Source organism: Haliotis rufescens, unplaced genomic scaffold (assembly GCF_023055435.1).
Source record: "Haliotis rufescens isolate VD_foot unplaced genomic scaffold, xgHalRufe1.0.p SCAF_6, whole genome shotgun sequence".
Classification (NCBI taxonomy): Eukaryota; Metazoa; Mollusca; class Gastropoda; order Lepetellida; family Haliotidae; genus Haliotis; species Haliotis rufescens.
Window position 1 is genome coordinate 57,947,715 of NW_025964334.1, and position 25,880 is coordinate 57,973,594.

Genomic DNA, 25,880 nt, shown 5'->3' on the forward strand with positions numbered 1-25,880 from the left:
CTGGTTTGTCTGGTCCAGAGCCCTGTTCCACAAAGCAATCTCAGTGCTAATACGTTAGTAACTCCCACGTTAAAAATGATTTACACCAATCATAACACTAAGGCATATATGTGGGACACTGGCAGCGGTGTTAGTATTCCAAGATTTCATTTGAAAGCAACATTTACCCACATTTGTTTTACAATATATATGCAATATCCCTCAAAAACATGTTAGATATCAATGTCCATGTTACATTAAGCACTACCAAGACATTATGATAAGAAATATAATAGCCCTGCCATCATAAATCCCAAATGTCACCCACTACCAACTTCTACATCGTCTGAATGTGCATATCATGAGACAAAATTGTCAAATGATCCTACAAAAAGATGTATTGCTACAGAATGTGGCTGATTGTGTTTATCCCCTGTGTATATCAACAAGCACCTGCTTATTGGTGAACTGTGTCAGCATGATCTCCATCACATACAACAATGACATCATCAAAATAACATTTTCTAAAACAATGTTGCATATATAAACATCACATCTTTCACATACAAACATTCACAAAAAGTAAAATTTGGCCATGGTTATTATTTGGATGATAAAATAAACCACTAAGGATAAACAAACAGAATTAATGATCCAAATTCCACTGTCTCTCCAAAGCTTATCACTGAAGAGCAGTTTCATAACACCAACATCTCGCTTCCACAAGGCAAAGGTCATCGCCTGCCGGAGTGACATTCCTTGTAGATCTCCCTGCCTCTGTACCATAATTAATTAACCACCATCTAGGGAATAAATAGTTATGGCTTTATATTCCGTTACCAAAACATGAAAACATCAAAATGTTTTGAAGCCTATTTTCAAAGCATTTAACATTGGAAAGGTCATGAGTTTGGCAAAGGAATTTGTATCCAGTCGTAAGATAACAAGCTTTATATAAAGACTGGCTCAATCTACACTTAATCATAAGAGTTTGAATTAGGTCATTTAACATTCAGAATGTGGATGTTTGCAAATCAGGGATCACATCCTAGACAAGGAAGCAGTATTTTGGGTCTTGGAGCATGTTACTATAAATAGCTTAAATTCCTGTCTGTCTTTGGGTGCTATATGGACCCAAGTGTTTACCAACAAAATATGTGGTATTAATAAAATGACTGGTAGATAACCGTATATATTGATTAAATGTGTTGTTTATTAATATATCACCTGCATAATGATTGAAAACATGGCTCCATAATTATCATGCATATTTGATAACATTACTACAAGATGATCAGCCGGTGTGTGCATGCTGCTAATTTATGTCTAATCACTGTGTTACATTGCTAATCCATCCATCTGCATGATGCTAATCACACCAACACAGGGTTAATTGGGTGTCAGGTTTCCAAAATGACTGCCCCAGAAAATAAAATGTATCACTGCACCTTGAATTCCATGATGTGTCAAACCTTCGATTCATGACATTTACATGACAATTAAACACAGATGTTGTGATGGAGACTGCTTGCTTGCTGTATATCTCATCACAATGACAGACGGGGAGATATAGGTGTTAGAGCCTGTGAAGGATGTATGTAGGTTATACAAGTACTCACCATCTCCCAAGTCAACCTTCACACTGGTTCCACGGAACACAAAATACAGAACCAGGCGTTTTTTGAAGGGAAAATGACTGACAAATTTGACGACTTGTTTGTATAATTCCGATATCGTATCCCAAGTCGGAGGGACGAGAGCGTAGGTCCCTTTATCCGTCCTCTGACCGTGATCCCAACCACAGATCTCCATATTGGAACGAGCCTTTTACCAAACTGCTATTGATCAGCGAGGGACCGGCTTCCCAGCCAGGGAAAGTCCATTGTTGCCGGTGGGGGAGCTAGGAGGCTGGCCCTGCCAATAAAAGAAAACTACCATCACCAAAACAAACAAAAGAAGCTGAGATGAAAGTGGCTGACTTAAAAGGGTCTGTTGCTGTATCAACAGGGCTGTTAATCACTGCCTGAGTCATAAAACTATAATTTCTCATTGTTCAATGAACCATGTTCAACATGAAGGCTGTTCGTGAATACATTCAGTGTTGTTGTAATTTACATAACAAATAATCAGAAATATTATATGGATACATAAATTTCAATGAATATTTTTAATGATTTTACATCATTTAATACATACTGAGTATTTTGTATTTACTTACATAAAGATGTCAGTGATAGGCTGATATTCAATATTCAATTACCATATTTGACATAAGCGCTCTTTACAAATTAGGTGCCCCCTGACGAACTCCTAGAGCAATCTGTATGTAATCTTTACATACAAGGACTGAGAATTTGCATGCCACTCAATATATTATGATCTATATTACTGATCTTGTTTCCAGAAAACAGAAGCGTAGAAGATCTATCATATTTGCCAAATAACTTTAATAACAAACTTCTCGTTCCTTTGACATTTGAAATATTTGTTTCTAAGTGGCGAATACGGTACTACCATGATGAATATGCAGGCTGTTTCCCAAATGTTGCTTAATTAACCAATAATCAGAAATAATGAATGCATACAGTCAATAAATATATTTAATAATTTTACATCATGACATACATTGAGTATTTTGTATTCACATTCATAAACAATTTTTTCCAAAGGTGTGTAATAGACACTAAGCTGTAAAACATTGTCATAAAACAGTTCTTATCACATGACAAGGTCAGAATGACAGCCATCTGTTTCAACAGACTTTATGAAATCATAATCTGCCAGTCTGCACGTACAGAGAGAGACGAGTGCATTGACTTCGTCCTGCTAATTTGGGATTGCTGTTGAATGAAAAACCACCACCTTCCAGTAGGGATTTTCTCAAAAGTAATGTGTCCCTTTTTTCAATGATTAGTTTTTTAAGACTATAATTAACACTGAATTAATATACCACTCAAAAGTTAAAGAACACCACAATCTGAAGCCCATTTTGAAATATCCACCAGCCAGATTAACTATAAATATGAAAGAAACAGGTGTTCTTTAACTTCTTTTGATCAATTACAATAAAACTTCAAAAACAAAATTCTACTCTTTTAAAAAAAATATTAGTTTAAAGTCAAAGTGAAATGGGACTAAACGCTTATGAGACAATCCCTAAACCAACCCCATGTGCAGCCATTGTTGTGTGAGACAGTGATGCAAGAATCGTATTCACCGCAATAACAGGAACGTGTGTAGGTGCATGACATCGTGTCATTTCAAACTGTTGCATCTTCTAAATTCACTTTTAACACATTTTACAGCAAGCCAAATATTTTCACAAGATAAACCTACATTCACATCCAGGTTTCAGATTTAACAAAAAAGCAATAACCACATAAGTATACATAATATACTCAACAACAAAAGTAACACGAATATCATACATGTTGGTTAAAATATGAAGAATTATTCATATTCAAGATATAAGATTGATTTGATGCACAAACGAACATACTGGTATGTTGTGTAAACCGACGCTCATGAGCGCATCACATGTGACGTCATAGATACATGACTCGAGATGCGCCATTTGTCTCGTGCAGGAATAGCGTGTAAAGTATGGAAATCACGTGCAGCATATCGTGATAAGAATAAAGACAATGTGGCAACACTTGACTGATTGTTAGTTTTGTTATTAAGTGGTACACATTGGAAACATCTCTTCTTAGCGTACATAATTCTCTATAATTATGTTTCTGTGGTTTGCGTTTCTTTTGGCAGTGAGTATATTAATGTCATATTCAACGTGGCAGCAAACATTTCAAGAATACAGAAATAAGACCCTTCAACTAGGGATGCAGTGACAATATAGTGATATGTTGATATTCCAACTGAAAAACAAATCATAACGAATCCCTACAACTGTTAATCACTCCAACTCAAGTCGTCTGTCAACTGAAGTTGTGTTACTTGGTAACTTAGGAACAGGCAGGAATGTAAATCATAAAACTATCACATAAAAGATTGATATGTCCTCCAAGGCCAGATATTATTCTTTTACTGGTTCACATACTGATTGTGAATAATCAAGGTTGTTTGGTATCAAAAACCAGTTTCTTTTTGGTCTGCAATATTTATCTGAATAAGTCGTAATGTGTACATGTCAATCAAACATAAACATAACAATCCATGACCTTGACATGTTCAAGGACATTTCAAGTCCACGATGTATGTCTTTATTATTAATGAAAGAACATCCAGTTTTTGAGTGTTTTCTAAACCTGACAACAACAACTTTAGTGAGTGAAGTAAACAACGGCTCCCTGTGTAAAGGGCTGAATCATGAACAGGTAAACACCAGAATATGACCAGGTAGGAAAGACCTGTGTTATTATTTACTGTGTACACACAGAGACATCAGCCTGACATATTAAAAAGGACATCAACAAATGTTTCAGTAATAAATGTAATGAAAAGATAGAGGTGATAATATCAAAATATACAATCAGTTTCAAAATTAAGAATGGGGGACTGAGGCCCCTTTGTTAGGCAGAGTGGCATGTGAGAGTTGGCAGTAATAGAAACTTTGTAAACTCCCGTCCGCAACCCCTGGCTACAAGTATTCAAACATTTGGGTTTGGGTTACGATTAATATCTGGGCAGATCTTTCCAGAAAATTCACTGAAAACACACTGTAAAATCCTCAGACTCATTCCGACCAACCAATTAACAGTTCAATTAACCAATCATCCCAAATTATACAAACTATTTCAGCTTGTCACAGCCAGAACTTCAACTTCTGGACTGAAGATGACTCCAGATCGTGAAAAACATGAAACATGTGCTCAGGTTTTACAAAAAAGAAAAACAAATTGTTCACTAGACATGCTTATTTTTTTTATAAAAACTCAAACTGACCGGTTCCTTTCACAGAAAAACACAGTGCATTTTGAATCAGCGTCTGAAAAAATATTGTGTCTCAAACAAAGATCCACCCCCTCTCCTAATACCAAATGGTAGCGTGGATAACTTACTTCCTACTGTGATTCTGACCTTCACAAGGGCATACTACTTCCCTATCTTCATGTCAGTTTCTGTGTTTACTTCATAACAGTTTCGATAGCGTTGAAGGAAATAATGGTATGAAGATATGGTATGAAAAACAGGAAACTTTATAGTCTCACAAAAATAAAGTTGATACATGAAGTTTCGTTTTACAGCATTATTTTATAATTTGCAAGGAAATCCCCACAATACGGAGCATCAAACGACACCTTTCATGTTATGTCATTGGTGCCTTACAGCACTACCTTCCAAACAATAGAACCGCTTATCACCGGGGCACCTGGGATTAGATAACCCATTGGTCGATAGAACAATGACACGCCATCACAGTACCAGATGGAGTGAGTGAGTGAGTTAAGTTTTGGTCACTGTGAGCAGTGTTCAAGTCATACCATGGAGTGGACACTAAGAAATAGTTTCATACACTGTACACATGTGGGGAAATAAACCCAGAGTTTTTGTGTGAATAGTGAACGCTTCCACCACTGGGCTACCACGTGGTTCTATGCTGAGTTTGTCTATCCGATGGCCATCTACTAGGGCTGGCACGAGTCCAAATTTACTACCCGGGTACCCACCCCCTATTACCCGACCCTCCCCGGGGACCCACTGTCGTCTCAAGGGATACAAAATGTCTGATTGGGAATTTTTTTTAACACAACACTTGCAGAACGTATTTAGATACACGTATTAAATGATCTGGTCATGCATACACTGAAGTAGAATTATCTTTATTCATATCTTTATTCAACCATATGAAAAGTCAGAAGGAATGGGTGCATAGTCAGAAAGAAATGCGAACATTAGTGACTTGTAGTGTAGAGTTCTAGATAATTTTAGTCATTAAACAATATATCACATGACAACCCCGGGTCCGGGTAGTCCTGTGGGTACCCGGGTCCAACTCAGTACCCACCTGACCCGGGTACCCGAGTAACCCGTCCAAGCCCAACCATCTACCTATGTACTATTCGTTCTAAATAATCATTGTGACTACCAGATCAACATTGGAGGCAATCTTATAGAGACCATTAAACTGGATCGGGTGGTCAGACTCACAGACTTGGTTCATGCATATCATCTTATCCCAATAGTGTAAATCAATGCTCATGAGGTGAATCATTGGATCGTCTGATCCAGATTTGATTATTTACAGCCCGCCAATACACAGCTGGAACGTTTCCAAGTGCCGCGTTAAACAACAAACAAAAAACTCAGCAGCCATTGAGACTAACACATCGCCATTCAGTCGGCTGTTACGACAAGAAACCATCTTACCCACAATCCCCCACTTGACCTTAAAAGAGGAAACCAAACATGGCGCTCGACTTTGATGTCATGGCAAAGATGGCAACATGTTTGTGAAGAAGTTTTTTGCACGTGGACAGCCTCTGCAACTATGTGTGTCAAGCCAAGTCAAACACATCACCTGCTACTGCGCCAACATCGACGTGGGTACGTGCAGTTTGTCACATCAACGCTGCAGTTTGCACAGGTAAACAGTGTTGCAGGTCACGGCATGACAGACATGGTCACAGAACAGCTGGACCCGCCAGCATTCAAGGTGATGTGCCACTCAACCAGGGTCAAGGTCAAAGAGAGACTGCCATGGACTGCCATTTGTGTTCAGTCCAATGGCTTTAATACTTCTGAAATGATTCTTGCACTCACAGCTGTATTTATAATTCTCACAAGCATAAGAGATTTATCTGGATCTGCCCAGAAGCAGATACACGGCCCCAAGTCTGCACCAATTGTCCATATAAATTCCCACATTGGAATTTCATTTTCCAGGTGTTGCTGTTACAGTTATAACTAATGTTATAGCTTGGTAGAGGAGACTTGTATTTCACTGGTAGCAGGACCAGTGAAGAGGGAGATGCTTTAATGCCTACATTTACATTATTGCATAGAATGTAATATGAAAGTACATAATTAAAATACATGCATTAAAACATAGAAAAAAAAGAAAGCAAAAATTTGAACAAAATATGTGCCTGCCAGCAGCACTTAGTTTAGGATCCCAGATAAAAATCTGTACATCTGAGGTCAACAAATGTGAAGGGACAGAACGGAAATGTGGAGGGACAGAACGGAAATCTGTAGGGATAGAACGGAAATCTGTAGGGACAAAACGGAAATGTGAAGGGACAGAACGGAAATGTGAAGGGACAAAACGGAAATGTGAAGGGACAGAACGGAAACCTGTAGGGACAAAACGGAAATGTGAAGGGACAGAACGGAAATGTGAAGGGACACACCGGAAATGTGAAGGGACAGAACGGAAATGTGAAGGGGATGAAACAAAAATGTGAAGGGACAAACGTGGGGATGAAACCACAACCTTTTCCAGATGGAGACACAGATCTTCTACAATCTGATGCCAGCTGTTAACATGCTGTGGCAATACACTTTAAGTACACCAGATACTGTCATGGCCTTATAAATTAGACAGAGCCAATGTCACTGACACAAAAACCTTGACCTTTCATCGTCATGACAACAAGTCCCCCAACCATGGATATCTAAAGAATTCAATACAATTACAACAATAAGTTGGGTACCATGTCCACATTTTTCAAAAACGTTTCACATATTAAGCGACATTTAGAGAAACGGACAAAATGGAGTACAACAAAGAATGTCAACAATGCACAGTTTGGATGAAAACATTTCCCAGCTTACCTCTCATGACAGATGTTCAATGAAAATTGAAAATATCACAAAAGCACTGCCTTTTCAAAAACATTCATTAGAATGTTTTTGAAATATAATTCTGTTAAACTGCAATGTGATTGGTCCTAGTTGCTGCACCAACAGCTAAACTGACAGAAGTGATGACAGTGTTAAAACAGTCATCTCACGCCTAACGCCAGCTTGGTGTCGTAAATAATACACGCAATGTTGCCATTATTCTATAGAAAGCATGGGAAGTGACATAGTGGCTATTTCAATATAAATCAATAGGACCTATTCAAGAGTTATATGTGAAATATTGCCATTGTGAAAACAGTGACCTTGACTCTTGAACTCTGACCTTACCCCACAATGGAGTCCGTTTTACAATCGTCTACACAAGATTGATCTGTTCGTAGGTTGAAGGTTGTGCATGGTTTGGACAAGATGTTTCTTACATAGATGGTCCTGTGAGAGTTTGAATTGACTGCCCCCTGATATTCCATTGACAGTAGGGGCGGTCGGGTAGCCTAGTGGTTAAAGCGTCACGCCGAAGACCCGGGTTCGATTCCCAACAAGGGTACAATGTGTGAAGCCCATTTCTGGTGTCCCCCGCCGTGATATTGCTGGAATATTGCTAAAAGCGTCGTAAAACCATACTCACTCACTCACCATTGACAGTGATATTGGGGCAATCTTTCAAATCTCCCCTCTGTCGAGTCACAGGCTTAAAGTAGTATCAGATTTGGAAACTATGCATGAAAGTCAAGAGGTTCTTGTCATAAACCAAATGTTAAAAACTTAAGCAGTACCCAGATTCAAATACTATAGGCCTTAGGGACCAGTTCAAAAGTTTGATGTCGGATAAAAAATTTAATTCCTTAAGAGGGGTAGGCGGTTATGGCCCTGCAAGTTTTCCATCCAGCTAAATCAACTTACCTGATTTCTCAACATTTTATATGGTAACAAAACCAAGAAAGTCCATCTAGTGCAGTGCATAATATAGACTGGCAGATTTGATCTATAAAAACCCTATAAATGATTTTCAACACCTAGTAAATAAACTTCAGTCAATAAAACTTCAGAAAAACTAGAGCAAATCATGAAAAGCTTGACACTGAACTTGGGAACAAGGCAATAAATGCCATACTATAAAAAGCAGTAGTTCAAGGGAAGTGATATGGTAGTCCAGGCTGACTGACAGTCAAAATACAATGAAATGTTGGTGAGGATTAACAACGGGGATTAGTGTCTTATAAATAATGACAATTAAGTTATGGATACATATACATGTCATGGCTAAAGGGTAATCCACCTTTGGAATCATATGTTTTTCAGACAATGGTCATGCCCCGCTTATATGGACTTCAGATATCCGGAAACCTCGGTTCCCGGACGATTTTCATTCAAAACGAAATAATAACTATATAAATTTACCCGTATATACGGAAATTCAGTTTCCGGAACCGGATGGTCATTTTCATACACAAAACACTGAAATGCACACAAAATTGTCTCACTTATCCGGACAATACACTTCCACTGGTGGTAATCCTTTGATTCGTGAAAAGTCAATTAACCAAGTGACACTGAGTTATGTTTGAGACGAGTGTGTTTTAAAAGACAAACAGAAGTGGCTAAATCTCCAGTAAGAAGCTGGTTTCAGTTATACGGAAATTCGTTTATACGGACTAATTGTGCAATGACGCAAGTGTCCATATAAACGAGGCACAACTGTATTTGTAAATCAGTCGCTATGACACCTCTCACATCATCAAAACAAGCCTCAACAGGATATATATAAAATAATAGAATTTTTAAAAATGAAACCATGGTGAAAAGTTACTTTAATAAACAATAGGAAACTGGTACAAAGGCTTTTATAGATGGTCATTATCAAGCCGTACCAATTAATTGTCAGGTTTTAGTTTGATTGACAAAATGCCTATATAAGATAGATAATAAATCGCAAAGAACAATGAAGAACGAAGTGTGGTTTATTTCAAGATAAAACAGTGTTCTATCCCAACGTCATTTTTGGAGATTCGAAAATGCGCTCCCAACTTGATTATGTCGTATATTGGACAACAATTTTTGAAAGGGGAGTGTCTTGTGAGTAATTCCCCATAGATGTAAATGTGCAACGCAGACAAACGCAATGGCCGAACGATCGCATCCAAACACAGGAGAACTAGCACAAATGGTATTGGGAGAAAAGGTGCAGGGAATTGACTTGAGGATTGTGAGAATATGCGTGAAATACCTAGCTGCCCATAAAATGGACTTGTCCGACATTGTGGAGGTCAGATTCTATTTAAAGAGTCATCATAACTTAAATATGTGTAAATATTTTGAAAGCTTGTGCATTTTATCATAATTCTTAAAGAGGTTGTACATAATGTTGATATCTGGGAATCAAACCAGGATTTTGGACAAGCACTATAACCAGTGGGCTATCCCACTGCACTTAACATATACGGAACATCGATCGTGGCCATCATGTTCGGGTATCAATATCCTGCATATATATTTCAGTGTTGGCGACAAAAGCGACAGCTGGGAAACAGTATGGAAGATAATTTTGTCTGTTCCATCCATGGGAACGCTGAGTCAACATGTTGGTGTGGGAGTCCTGACAATTACAGTAAGTCTTTTCCTGTCAACATGTCGGTGTGGGAGTCCTGTCAACATGTCGGAGTGTGAGTCCGGTCAACATGTCGGAGTGCGAGTCCTGACAATTACAGTAAGTCTTTTCCTGTCAACATGTCAGAGTGCGAGTCCGGTCAACATGTCGGTGTGGGAGTCCTGACAATTACAGTAAGTCTTTTCCGGTCAACATGTCGGAGTGTGAGTCCGGTCAACTTGTCAGAGTGCGAGTCCTGACAATTACAGTAAGTCTTTTCCTGTCAACATGTCGGAGTGCGAGTCCGGTCAACATGTCGGAGTGGGAGTCCTGTCAACATGTCAGAGTGGGAGTCCTGTCAACATGTCGGTGTGGGAGTCCTGTCAACATGTCGGAGTGGGAGTCCTGTCAACATGTCGGAGTGGGAGTCCTGTCAACATGTCGGAGTGCGAGTCCTGACAATTACAGTAAGTCTTTTCCTGTCAACATGTCGGAGTGCGAGTCCGGTCAACATGTCGGTGTGGGAGTCCTGACAATTACAGTAAGTCTTTTCCGGTCAACATGTCGGAGTGTGAGTCCGGTCAACTTGTCAGTGTGCGAGTCCTGACAATTACAGTAAGTCTTTTCCTGTCAACATGTCGGAGTGCGAGTCCGGTCAACATGTCGGAGTGGGAGTCCTGTCAACATGTCAGAGTGGGAGTCCTGTCAACATGTCGGAGTGGGAGTCCTGTCAACATGTCGGAGTGGGAGTCCTGTCAACATGTCGGAGTGGGAGTCCGGTCAACATGTCGGTGTGGGAGTCCTGTCAACATGTCGGTGTGGGAGTCCTGACAATTACAGTAAGTCTTTTCCTGTCAACATGTCGGAGTGCGAGTCCGGTCAACATGTCGGTGTGGGAGTCCTGACAATTACAGTAAGTCTTTTCCTGTCAACATGTCGGAGTGTGAGTCCGGTCAACTTGTCAGAGTGCGAGTCCTGACAATTACAGTAAGTCTTTTCCTGTCAACATGTCGGAGTGCGAGTCCGGTCAACATGTCGGTGTGGGAGTCCTGACAATTACAGTAAGTCTTTTCCTGTCAACATGTCGGAGTGTGAGTCCGGTCAACTTGTCAGAGTGCGAGTCCTGACAATTACAGTAAGTCTTTTCCTGTCAACATGTCGGAGTGCGAGTCCGGTCAACATGTCGGTGTGGGAGTCCTGACAATTACAGTAAGTCTTTTCCTGTCAACATGTTGGTGTGGGAGTCCTGTCAACATGTCGGAGTGCGAGTCCGGTCAACATGTCAGAGTGCGAGTCCTGACAATTACAGTAAGTCTTTTCCGGTCAACATGTCGGAGTGGGAGTCCGGTCAACATGTCGGTGTGGGAGTCCTGACAATTACAGTAAGTCTTTTCCTGTCAACATGTCGGAGTGTGAGTCCGGTCAACATGTCGGAGTGCGAGTCCTGACAATAACAGTAAGTCTTTTCCGGTCAACATGTCGGAGTGTGAGTCCGGTCAACTTGTCAGAGTGCGAGTCCTGACAATTACAGTAAGTCTTTTCCTGTCAACATGTCGGAGTGCGAGTCCGGTCAACATGTCGGTGTGGGAGTCCTGACAATTACAGTAAGTCTTTTCCTGTCAACATGTCGGTGTGGGAGTCCTGTCAACATGTCGGTGTGGGAGTCTGGTCAACATGTCAGAGTGCGAGTCCTGACAATTACAGTAAGTCTTTTCCGGTCAACATGTCGGAGTGTGAGTCCGGTCAACTTGTCAGAGTGCGAGTCCTGACAATTACAGTAAGTCTTTTCCTGTCAACATGTCGGAGTGCGAGTCCGGTCAACATGTCGGTGTGGGAGTCCTGACAATTACAGTAAGTCTTTTCCGGTCAATATGTCGGAGTGTGAGTCCGGTCAACTTGTCAGAGTGCGAGTCCTGACAATTACAGTAAGTCTTTTCCTGTCAACATGTCGGTGTGGGAGTCCTGTCAACATGTCGGAGTGAGAGTCCGGTCAACATGTCGGTGTGGGAGTCCTGACAATTACAGTAAGTCTTTTCCTGTCAACATGTCGGAGTGTGAGTCCTGACAATTACAGTAAGTCTTTTCCTGTCAACATGTCGGTGTGGGAGTCCTGTCAACATGTCGGAGTGTGAGTCCGGTCAACATGTCGGAGTGCGAGTCTGGTCAACTTGTCAGAGTGCGAGTCCTGACAATTACAGTAAGTCTTTTCCTGTCAACATGTCGGAGTGCGAGTCCGGTCAACATGTCGGTGTGGGAGTCCTGACAATTACAGTAAGTCTTTTCCTGTCAACATGTCGGTGTGGGAGTCCTGACAATTACAGTAAGTCTTTTCCGGTCAACATGTCGGTGTGGGAGTCCTGTCAACATGTCGGTGTGGGAGTCCTGTCAACATGTCGATGTGGGAGTTCTGTCAATTACAGTAATTCTTTTCTGGTCAACATGTCGGAGTGTGAGTCCGGTCAACATGTCGGAGTGGGAGTCCGGTCAACATGTCGGTGTGGGAGTCCTGACAATTACAGTAATTCTTTTCCGGTCAACATGTCGGAGTGTGAGTCCGGTCAACATGTCGGTGTGGGAGTCCGGTCAACATGTCGGTGTGGGAGTCCTGACAATTACAGTAAGTCTTTTCCGGTCAACATGTCGGTGTGGGAGTCCGGTCAACATGTCGGTGTGGGAGTTCTGTCAATTACAGTAAGTCTTTTCCTGTCAACATGTCGGGGTGGTAGTCCTGACAATAAGACCATGCCTTGTGGTCAACACTATCACAAGATGCTTACAGTGTCCCTTGCAGAGTGAGTGAGTGAGTGAGGGAGGCTTAACACCACATTTTACCAACACATTATACCATGTCAGCTTAATGGTCTGTTAAAGGCCTCAAGTGCCACAGCAGACAGTCTTAGAACCTAGGATTCCGTCAGATAGCAACATCCATAGGTTCAGGCCCAAACATTTAGGGGGCACTGGTGGCCCAGTTGTCTAAGGCGAGGCAAGTTACTTCCCTTAGGCACGCCAGAAACCTATTATTGTAGGTTCGAATCCCGGTTTGCCCCAATTATGTTTCTAGGTTTGTCAGCACCATACCCGTGCTCGTGAGTTTCACCAAAATGGTAAATGTCTAAGACCTGCATCACTTCGGGCTTTCCTCCCACATTAAGCTGACACACTGTGATATAACTGGAATACTTTTAAAAACAGTGTTAAACACAACTCATTCAATCACTCACTCACTCACTCACTCACTCAAACATTTACTGTTTTTAGTTGAAATTAAATATCTTAGTGTGAAGGTGTTTCTTTCCATGTCAGCAGCAATTGCCCAGTCATCAGGTAAGCAGTATGTATATCAGGTAAGTCTCAGGTAAGCATTTCACTAATCAGGTGTACTTAAAATTGTATATAAATGTGTACTTATTCATATAACATTACAATTGAAGCTGAAACATGTATTCACATAATCTGATGATTTCATTCCCACACAATGAAAATGTCATCTCCATATTGAAAAGAAAAAATAATATTTCCTCAAAAGTTGTGAAAACCACACTTGAATTCCACAATAGAAATGCATGTGATAAGGAGGCTGAAACATGAATCGACCAACAAGTAGGAAGTTTCTGTGGACAACAAACATCCCCTGTACTTACACGATAACATGGTGGGACATGGTGCTCAGCTTGTCAACACAATCGCTGTCCATTCACCCTCTCTGTCACTTCCTCCACTGAGCCAACTAAACAGGCCTGGACAACTTCCTATTTATACCAAACTTAAATCCTTGTACGTGCAAAATATTCACCAAAAAAGAGCACATGCTATCACTGGGGCAACTCAACCGACACGAGAGGTTAAGTCGGGGCGTATGAGTTGTCTTCGTGACACCGGCACTTCAAGGATATCAAGTATATAATTTTAACATTAGGATGTATGTATTAACGAGTTATTTAATTTGAAATGTTTTAATTTTACAGTTTATTTGTTTCCAAAATTAGCAACAAACAGATAAAAAACCTTTCTTTCCAAAAGATTTCTAGATACCCGGTATATAAAACATTCATGGTGTCAAACTAGATCATAGTTACAAGTACACAAATACAAAATAAGATGATAAATGATTCTGAAGACGATTTTCATCTTAGGATCTAATGTTACTCTCAATCTGGATTTTACTTTCCTTAGAACACATATCTTCTAATAATTGTCATCATAAATATAACGCTGCAATACTATAGCTTCATCGTTCAGTTTCTCAATTACTTGAGTTCATTCTACGAAAAAAAAATGTCAATTAATATCAATGTTTATGACAAGTTGTGACATCCATGTCCAGGTGTACGTGCAGCATGGCACTGATGCATGCTGGGTGCACAGCGAGAACCAGTTATGTTGCGTTAGTGCACAGCTTACAACGCTACAGCGGCATTTACAGGTGGATTAGGCGTGACTGGAAAAATCCCGTCTTGCAGACAGGGCTGGGGCTGTTGGGCCTGCTGAGACAACACGACCTGAGAGGTCAACATCTGGTTCAAACTTCAGTGCCGATTTTAAAAAATTTACAAACACAAAACAGAATTTGAGAAACATTAATTCAAATTTTATAAATGACATATGTTTTGCAAAATAGACAAGTTGTAGTCTGTGTTTAGCTTGTCTTAGAGGGTGCCTGTTCCTGTTTCTGTTAGAGACGGTCTTAAAATTGGACCCTGATCCAGTTCTGTCAAAGATGCTCTTAAAATTGGACCCTGATCTAGTTCTGTCAAAGATGCTCTTAAAATGGGACCTAGATCCAGTTCTGTCAAATATGCTCTTAAAATGGGACCTAGATCCAGTTCTGTCAAAGATGCTCTTAAAATGGGACCTAGATCCAGTTCTGTCAAATATGGTCTTAAAAGGGGACACAGGTCCAGTTCTGTCAAATATGGTCTTAAAAGGGGACACAGGTCCAGTTCTGTCAAAGATGATCTTAAAAGGGGACACAGATCCAGTTCTGTCAAAGATGCTCTTAAGATGGGACCTAGATCCAGTTCTGTCAAATATGGTCTTAAAAGGGGACACAGGTCCAGTTCTGTCAAAGATGATCTTAAAAGTGGACACAGGTCCAGTTCTGTCAAATATGGTCTTAAAAGGGGACACAGGTCCAGTTCTGTCAAAGATGATCTTAAAAGGGGACACAGATCCAGTTCTGTCAAAGATGCTCTTAAAATGGGACCTAGATCCAGTTCTGTCAAATATGGTCTTAAAAGGGGACACAGGTCCAGTTCTGTCAAAGATGATCTTAAAAGTGGACACAGATCCAGTTCTGTCAAATATGGTCTTAAAAGGGGACACAGATCTAGTTTCATCAAAGATGGTCTTAAGAGGGACACAGATCCAAGCCTGTCAAAGATGGTCTTAGAAGGGGATCCTGATCTAATTCTGTCAGAGACGGTCTTAAAATGGACTCTGTTGACAAGGTACGTGGCCTTGTACTGCCCATGTAACTAGGCTGAGTGTTTGGCGTTGTGCCCAGACAGCATGGGATGCCAATCATGCCATCAATCAATGGTTTGTCGGGGCCGGACTCGATTATTTACAGACAGCCGTCATATAAGGGTAAGGTGCCCCGCCGGGGGAGCAGGGGGTAAAGCTACACTGAAGCTACTTTTGTGATTTTCCATAGTTAAGAATCTGGGGCAGGCAAACCAGTGATTGATATCATGAGCAAAATAGTGAGTGAGTGAGTGAGTTGGGTTTAATGCCGCTTTAAACAGTATTCCAGTTATATCGCGGTGTGTCAGCTTAATGTGGGGAAAGCCCGAAGTGATGCAGGTCTCAGACGTTTACCACTTCGGTGAAACCCGCGAGCTCGGGTATGGTGCTGACAAACCTGGAAACATAATTGGGGTGAACCGGGATTCGAACCCAAAATCATAGGTTTCTGGCGTGCCCAAGGGACACAACTCTGCACAGCGAATCGCGGCGCCTTAGACGACTGGGCCACCCGTGCCCCCCATGAGCAAAAGAGGGTACGATGACACACATTTAGCCAAGTCATTAATACTGGGGAAGAATTCAGTGAGACACAAATGGGTTGCAACCGAAATTGACTATATATAAATAAAGATTATTAGCCTTGTGTGTTTCCATATCGTAAATATCATATATTAGGAATATAATTGTATTAAGAGAACCTTTGGTAAGCGTAACAGATATTAATTATTATTTTATTCCTAATATATATACAGATACAGAAAGACATGAGGGTAATCATTTCTTTTATCATCTGTCACACATGAAGATCCGGGGTAGAATAGGTCTTCAGCAGCCCATGCTTGCCGTAAAAGACGACTATGCTTGTCGTAAGAAGTGACAAGCGGGTGGGTGGTCAGGCTCGCTGACTTGGTTGATGCATGTCATTGTATCCCAGTTGCATGGATAGACGCTCATGTTGTTAATCACTGGATTGTCTGGTCCAGACTTGATTATTTACAGAACACCATCATATAGCTGTAACATTGCTGAGTGCGGCGTTAAACAACAAACAAACAAACAATATCATATGTCATTCTTAAAATAATCGAAGCTGAAGACATACTGCTATTTACAATAATAACTTTACAAACTGCATTGGAATACAAAGCCTGACTGACCCACCCCATAAACGATAGGGCCAAATGATCTACAGCCATGTTGTTAACATGAGGAAACACATTGAGAAAGGGTGTCTTCCCTAGGTGCCTACTGCCCCAATGTGCCTACTGCCCCAATGTGCCTACTGCCCCAATGTGCCTACTGTCCCAATGTGCCTACTATCCCCATAAGCCTACCATCCCAATGTGCCTACTGTTCCAATGTGCCTTCTGTTCCCATAAGCCTACCATCCCAATGTGCCTACTGTCCCAATGTGCCTACTATCCCCATAAGCCTACCATCCCAATGTGCCTACTGTTCCAATGTGCCTTCTGTTCCCATAAGCCTACCATACCAATGTGCCTACTGTCCCAATGTGCCTTCTGTTCCCATAAGCCTACCATCCCAAAGTGCCTACTGTCCCAATGTGCCTACTGTCCCAATGTGCCTACTGTCCCAATGTGTCTTCTGTCCCAAGCCCACCATCCTACTGTGCCTACTGGCCCAATGTGCCTTCTGTCCCCATAAGCCTACCATCCCAATGTGCCTTCTGTTCCCATAAGCCTACCATCCCAATGTGCCTACTCTCCCAATGTGCCTACTCTCCCAATGTGCGTTCTGTCCCCATAAGCCTACCATCCCAATGTGCCTACTGCCCCAATGTGCCTACTGCCCCAATGTGCCTACCATCCCAATGTGCCTACCGTCCTAATGTGATTAATGTCCCAATGTGCCTACAGTCCCAATGTGCCTACTGTCCCAAAGTGCCTACTCCCCAATGTGCCTTTTGTCCCCATAAACCTACCATCCCAATGTGCCTACTGCCCCAATGTGCCTACTGTCCTAATGTGATTACTGCCCCAATGTGCCTACCATCCCAATGTGCCTACCATCCCCATGTGCCTGCAGTAAAAACATGAAATGATACAGTCTGATGATCAGAAAGTGATGAACGAGAGTACATGTGAAACTTCTATCTAATCATAAAGTAACCTTATACAACAGTTATTGAGCAAGTTAACACCCCATCATTGCACACAGAGTTTACTCAAAGTAATTCCTACCAGATGACCTCATATACACATTTATCAAATCGTGATACAAAGCTTATCGGACTGATTTATTGCATTGATACAACTATCCATTATAACATGTTATTTCGTCCTCTGACATCCACATCACGTTTTACAAGTACCTCACAAGGATCCAGACACAAATATCTGGCTCCTATAATCCCACCTGACGGAATGTCATGTGACCCACGACAGCATGCACCAGGATTCAGGATACTCGGGTCCTGATATCGAAAAGGATCCTCTGACCAGTCTACAGCTGCCAAGGTGAAGGTTGTACTAATGTAACAGGATGACAAGGGCAAATCAATACTCTCTAACCCGGACACCACGAGAGACGATGCAGGTAGGCTACAACTGCCCGGACGGCAAGACTAATCGATACAAGTGGCTACCTTAATAAAAAATCAAGGTTCGATTTTCTGCCCGAAACAATAAACATTCTGTCATTTGCTGAATATGAGAAGATGGCCATGGGCAGTTTCCATTACCATGGTTACGAGTGTCATATTTTGATGAATATTTGTTGACAAGCAGTGAATTTAATTAAAACTGTCTCAAACAAAAAAAAAGTCTCCCAAACAAAAGATAGTTTTTACTGAGATATTTTGAACCTGCTTCCAGTTTTTCAGTGTGCTGGGAATCTGAGTCTGAATGAATAGAACAGAACAGATCCAAAGTACATGTTTGTCTCCCTCAAGGAATTCTGGGGCAGAAGGGTATCCCAGTACAGTACAGCTATTTCACTGGTATTGCAATAATTCTTCACTAGCATTACAAGAGCACGTCTCCAGTCATACTAACATAGATTTCCATTATTCCCCATCATGACAAGGTCCAACATGCTTGTCAAGTCCGAGATATTGTGCAGATATAATGCAGATGAAAGAACCCATCCAATATATTGTGGTATGTATTGTAATAGATATTTTGTTCCAGCTATACGATGACGGTCTGTAAATAAATGAGTCTGGATCAGATAATCCAGTGATTGACATCATGAGCATCGATGTACATAATTGGAATACTATGACATGCATTACCCATCCCATCCCATCCCATCCCACCCGATCCCGTCAGTCGCCACTTACAAGAAGCCTAGGTGGCTGAAGACTAATCCTATCCTGGATCTTCACCGGGCTATTTTCAAGTATGCACACACATTAAAAAACATGTCATCTAATAGTTCAACACATAGTAAGCAGAACAAAAAACTTGTCTCATACGCGGCGATATACAGTATTAACATATGAATAGACATAAAGTACATCACTGATGACAATGTAACAGGGCATGACAACTGATGGTACAACTAAACATTAAGCACTACCATCCTATATAGACATACTACCAGTGTTTAAAATACCCACCTGCCCAACACTCTGAGATGGTCTATTTTACTAATGGACGGTCAGTGTTGAAAAGTTGTACGCCCGATGGTCGGGCTATTATTGTAGTCCCTAAACTACCTAAGCATTCTAGTTTTAATTCAATGTAAGAGGTAAATTAACTGTGAACGTTAAACCCATTATTCAGTCACTTCCTGGTATGCTGATATCAAGTGTCTGACCTCGTACTATTGATGTTTACCCTTTAGTTTGTTAGTCTAGAAAATTCCGGACTGGCAACATTATCCGGTCTGGTAACTATGCAAAGTTGCCAGTCCGGTTGTCTGAAAGTTGGGGGAATTTTATACACTTAATAATACATAGTTTTATATAACTTGCTATAATAGCAGTCATAATATTGGATGTATAAGCATTACATTTTTCTATTGAATATTCCAAGTTTAATAATTTGATACAGCCCTTCAAACTTGGCTGGTGTCTTTTCATCTCAAACGAGGACATATCAAACTTTGAGTTCATTAATATCATATTAAGTATATTGTCAATATTAACGACACCCCTATGACGCATGTCATATCACTATTTGCACATTTTTGTTTATTACAGCTGATTGATGGTTTCTCAGCAACTCCAGCAATTCCCAGCTACCTCCTCAGTTACAAGCGAAATACATAAAATATTCTGTCAAAACAATAACCTATACAATATGTTACAATGTCAATAGACACAATATCGTGGTTATAAATCAATCAAACTAATTTCCAACAAAACTACCACCAGGAATATTAAAGATGGCCGCCCCACACGTGATAAGCTGAGTGACTTATTCACAACCCAAAATGAACCTCAGCTGCAATTACGCATACAGCATGTAATAAGCAAGACTGCACACTTCTATACTCTGATTCAACCCATGCCACTATTGATTCACCAGTTCAATAAGAACTCCACACAGGTGCGTGTAATACCTAGAGGCAGGTATCATGGACACTCTCCATAGCACACCATTAGCAGTGACACGAGTGTCTTCGATTGGGAGTATAATTAATCACACAGTTCCAACTTTCAGTCAAATATCTCAAATGTGTTGTAATTAGCATCTCAAGTTTATTACTAAAAATAGCCACAACGAACGTGTCTAAATCAAGCTGTTCCTTTTGAAAATGCTCTGAGTATCAACAGTCAAGACGTTTGCACACGATTTGACATAATTATGCGTATCGCGATGCATATTGTACAGTGACCAATGTATCGTAACCTTGCTGTGTCATTTCACCCCTGGATTGGATGCAAAATATCTTACAATTTGACAAGTACGGCTGTTTGAATCCTGTAAAATGATGAGAGTGGTAGACAACATGTTACAGATAGCTGACATTTCTATTCTGGTAGGGAATACACTTGGAGTTCAGAATGTCACATCTGCCCTCTAACATTGAAATCCCCATTCATTTAAGGGCATTTTCTGAGCATGTGCAGTAATATGTCAACAGTAAAATAACTGGGTAGAAGTGAAAAGTGCCAGATATCCAGCCTGGGAGAACCCAAAATAGTAACGGAGACTAACATCAGATAGACCCAGTTAAATTCCTGGATCCCGTTCCACAAAGTTATTGTAGGGCTACCAAAACATAGACTTACGACAGTTGAGCACTACGATCGCTTTGTGGGACATCTCCCTGGCCTAGGTAAATCCCTGGTCTTCTCCCATGACTATTTGTTTGTTTGTTGTTAAACACTGCACTCATATTCCAGCTAAATGTCGCCAGTTAGTAAATAATCGAGTCTAGACGGAAAAAATTCAGTGATTGACACCATGAGCATCGATCTAGTAAATGGGCTCTACATGCATCAACCAACTCAGGGATCCTGATCACCCAATCCTGTCCATTGCTTCTTAGAAAGCATGTGTTGCTGAGGAGCAATTCTAACCTGGATCTTTATGGGGGACAAGCATGGATTGCTGAGGAGCAATTCTAACCTGGATCTTTACGGGGAGAAGCATGGGTTGCTGAGGAGCAATTCTAACCTGGATCTTTACGGGGGACAAGCATGGATTGCTGAGGAGCAATTCTAACCTGGATCTTTACGGGGGACAAGCATGGGTTGCTGAGGAGCAATTCTAACCTGGATCTTTACGGGGGACAAGCATGGGTTGCTGAGGAGCAATTCTAACCTGGATCTTTACGGGGGACAAGCATGGGTTGCTGAGGAGCAATTCTAACCTGGATCTTTACGGGGGACAAGCATGGATTGCTGAGGAGCAATTCTAACCTGGATCTTTACGGGGGACAAGCATGGGTTGCTGAGGAGCAATTCTAACCTGGATCTTTACGGGGGACAAGCATGGATTGCTGAGGAGCAATTCTAACCTGGATCTTTACGGGGGACAAGCATGGATTGCTGAGGAGCAATTTTAACCTGGATCTTCACGGGGGACAAGCATAGGTTGCTGAAGACCATTTCTAATCCAGATCTTCACGGGGGACAAGCATAGGTTGCTGATGACCAATTCTAACCCAGATCGTGACAGGAGCTTCTCACTTGAAGTCTGTATGTTCATGGTTCCAACAATAAACGTGATAAACTGTAACAACCATTGAGATTGATTTATCACATACCCATGTCATTCAACCAATAAGACTCCACAAACCCAGATAACAGCTGCAGTAAAAAGTACAGCTGTCATCTGCATGATTGATGTGCGACAGTGCCACATGGCCCTACGGGATGGGAATCGTGACTTGAGCTAATTGTGCAGGGAAAATCCTGGACATCACTTCTATGCATTACATTACACAGTGCCCACCACACAATACCTGGACACAGCAGGTACACAGTGCCCACCACACAATACCTGGACACAGCAGGTACACAGTGCCCACCACACAATACCTGGACACAGCAGGTACACAGTGCCCCAAACACAATACCACAGACACAGCAGGTACACAGTGCCCCATCAATACCTGGACACAGCAGGTACACAGTGCCCCACACAATACCTGGACACAGCAGGTACACAGTGCCCCATCAATACCTGGACACAGCAGGTACACAGTGCTCCATCAATACCTGGACACAGCAGGTACACAGTGCCCAATACACAATACCTGGACACAGCAGGTACACAGTGCCCCACACAATACCTGGACACAGCAGGTACACAGTGCCCCATCAATACCTGGACACAGCAGGTACACAGTGCCCCATCAATACCTGGATACAGCAGGTACACAGTGCCCCATCAATACCTGGACACAGCAGATACACAGTGCCCCAAACACAATACCTGGACACAGCAGGTACACAGTGCCCCATCAATACCTGGACACAGCAGGTACACAGTGCCCCATTAATACCTGGACACAGCAGGTACACAGTGCCTCATCAATACCTGGACACAGCAGGTACACAGTGCCCCATCAATACCTGGACACAGCAGGTACACAGTGCTCCATCAATACCTGGACACAGCAGGTACACAGTGCCCCATACACAATACCTGGACACAGCAGGTACACAGTGCCCCACACAATACCTGGACACAGCAGGTACACAGTGCCCCATCAATACCTGGACACAGCAGGTACACAGTGCCCCATACACAATACCTGGACACAGCAGGTACACAGTGCCCCATACACAATACCTGGACACAGCAGGTACACAGTGCCCCATCAATACCTGGACACAGCAGGTACACAGTGCCCCATCAATACCTGGACACAGCAGGTACACAGTGCTCCATCAATACCTGGACACAGCAGGTTCACAGTGCCACATTAAGATGGTAGGACTGTGGAAGGGTCAAAGTGCCACATTAAGATGGTAGGACTGTGGAAGGGTTAAAGTGCCACATTAAGATGGTAGGACTGTGGAAGGGTCAAAGTGCCACATTAAGATGGTAGGACTGCCGAAGGGTCAAAGTGCCACATTAAGATGGTAGGACTGTGGAAGGGTCAAAGTGCCACATTAAGATGGTAGGACTGTGGAAGGGTTAAAGTGCCACATTAAGATGGTAGGACTGTGGAAGGGTCAAAGTGCCACATTAAGATGGTAGGACTGTGGAAGGGTTAAAGTGCCACATTAAGATGGTAGGACTGTGGAAGGGTCAAAGTGCCACATTAAGATGGTAGGACTGTGGAAGGGTCAAAGTGCCACATTAAGATGGTAGGACTGTGGAAGGGTCAAAGTGCCACATTAAGATGGTAGGACTGTGGAAGGGTCAAAGTGCCACATTAAGATGGTAGGACTGTGGAAGGGTCAAAGTGCCACATTAAGATGGTAGGACTGTGGAAGGGTCAAAGTGCCACATTAAGATGGTAGGACTGTGGAAGGGTCCAAGTGCCACATTAAGATGGTAGGACTGTGGAAGGGTCAAAGTGCCACATTAAGATGGTAGGACTGTGGAAGGGTCAAAGTGCCACATTAAGATGGTAGGACTGTGGAAGGGTCAAAGTGCCACATTAAGATGGTAGGACTGTGGAAGGGTCAAAGTGCCACATTAAGATGGTAGGACTGTGGAAGGGTCAAAGTGCCACATTAAGATGGTAGGACTGTGGAAGGGTCAAAGTGCCACATTAAGATGGTAGGACTGTGGAAGGGTCAAAGTGCCACATTAAGATGGTAGGACTGTGGAAGGGTCAAAGTGCCACATTAAGATGGTAGGACTGTGGAAGGGTCAAAGTGCCACATTAAGATGGTAGGACTGTGGAAGGGTCAAAGTGCCACATTAAGATGGTAGGACTGTGGAAGGGTCAAAGTAACACATTAAGATGGTAGGACTGTGGAAGGGTCAAAGTAACACATTAAGGTAGGACTGTGGAAGGGTCAGAGACATAGTTCAGTGTCAACACTGGTGATGACCACTTTGAAATAGCTGCCTGACCCTTGACCCTTGTCCAGCAATATTTGGGACAGCCATGGCAAGGTCTGTGACAAGTAAAAGCAGGGTTAAATATGTTGATGGTTAATAATATGTCAAAGAGGTACAGGCCTCTCATAGGGTTAATTGATTTAATTGCAGGAATATCTCAGCTCTGCACACAAATGTGCCATACTATGGTCAATAATATGCAAGACTTAATACTTAAACAATACGAGGGGGACAGGTTCCTTTTTTCCATAAGACATTATACCAGTTACCAAGTTCCATAAGCACCTCTGTGGTAAATCGTTTTTAATGGGATAACTGCACTGTCAAATTTGTAAGGATTATAAGGGACTGGTGCATCACAGGAACTCGATATTGCTCTTTGTAAAAATATACGCCCCCTATACTACATAAAAGTCTTTTAAGTAGTATAGGGGGCGTATATTTTTACAAAGAGCAATATCGAGTTCCTGTGTGGTGCATTTACTCTAAAACTGAAATGCACAATTCAATGTATTCTTCACCAAGAATTTAATTAGAATTATTCATCTAACTATAAAGGGACAAAACCGACAGTAAATCATTTACAATGTCGGGCACATTTAAATAAAAAAGAACTAACGTGACATTCCAAAACCCTAACAGGGCCTCTTGGAACCGCTCTCGGTCCACCGGCCAGAAGGACTCGCTTCTTCACCTCCGTTTTCGACAATATAACGTCCGATCCACAATGCCTTCTTTACCTTGATAACACAAACTATATATATGGAGGAAATCTTAAGTTAATCAAGTCTTATGTCAATCGACTAACAGAGCTGGAAGGTAACATCCCCGCTCACGGGCCAGAGTGACGATCGATTTCAAACATGTGCACGGAGCAATGTCAGAATTCCGTCACTTCGTTAGCACTGAAAATCAAGGTAGTCATTAATTTACATTTTAGACAAGATATACATACCCGCGGCATATGATGTCATCTTTTCGGTTGAATTCATCGACACATTATACACTCAAAAGTCTAACCACAGACGTATTTCACTGTTCGAAAAATTGTCGTTATCAAACAGCGACGACAGCTGTTTGGAGTCTTGAAAGTGTAAATAAATACTCAACAATTGTGATGTTTTTCATTGGTTGATAAATTTAGTAACAAGCACGTGTCGATTAGTGCCACGATACAGGCGGCGTTCAATCTCCCGCCATTTCAGGAAGGGTCCCATGGTGTAATGGTTAGCACTCTGGACTTTGAATCCAGCGATCCGAGTTCAAATCTCGGTGGGACCTCATTTTGCAAAAAAGTACTAAAAGCACTTTTTCCATGTACTAATTTAAAAACGTCAAGCTTTTAACATAATAGTAATTATTTCAGTTTTAATAACATCAAAATGGATATCCTTGCATATTATGCTTGAATGTGAAATTAAATCACAATACGTTCCCTTATGTCATTGAAACTGATATATCAATATTTAAATATGTTCTCCATGTTAAACTATGGGATTTCCAAACATCCCTTTCAGTTGTTTTATTTCTATTATTTTTATTTGTTACCTATATATTCATATGCCTACATTACTGAAGTCTAATTTCACCATCAACAGGAGTAGCTAGAATTAATACTGTTACACAACTGTTATCTTTATGACAAG

The 25,880-nt window shown here is 41.5% G+C and overlaps 1 protein-coding gene and 1 non-coding gene across 4 annotated transcripts in view; one reads left to right on the forward strand and one right to left on the reverse strand.

Annotated features, from left to right (window-relative positions):
* LOC124143161 overlaps positions 1 to 25,326 on the reverse strand; it is a 63,086-nt gene extending 37,760 nt beyond the window's left edge. Inside the window, exons 1-2 of one of the 3 annotated variants that reach the window (XM_048385703.1) lie at positions 25,190 to 25,326; positions 1,599 to 1,893 (exon numbers count right to left, since the gene is read on the reverse strand). In XM_048385703.1, coding sequence (XP_048241660.1) covers positions 1,599 to 1,791 — 193 coding nt within the window. In that variant the 5' untranslated portion in view covers positions 1,792 to 1,893; positions 25,190 to 25,326. Of the gene's footprint in view, positions 1 to 1,598; positions 1,894 to 13,971; positions 14,076 to 25,189 lie in introns of those variants that run through there. The other 2 variants (XM_046512010.2, XM_046512012.2) reach the window with 2 other exon arrangements.
* A 117-nt stretch (positions 25,327 to 25,443) lies between these two features.
* Positions 25,444 to 25,515, forward strand: Trnaq-uug. Its single transcript has one exon. It is a non-coding gene; the product is annotated as a tRNA-Gln (tRNA).
* Positions 25,516 to 25,880: the final 365 nt, after the last annotated feature.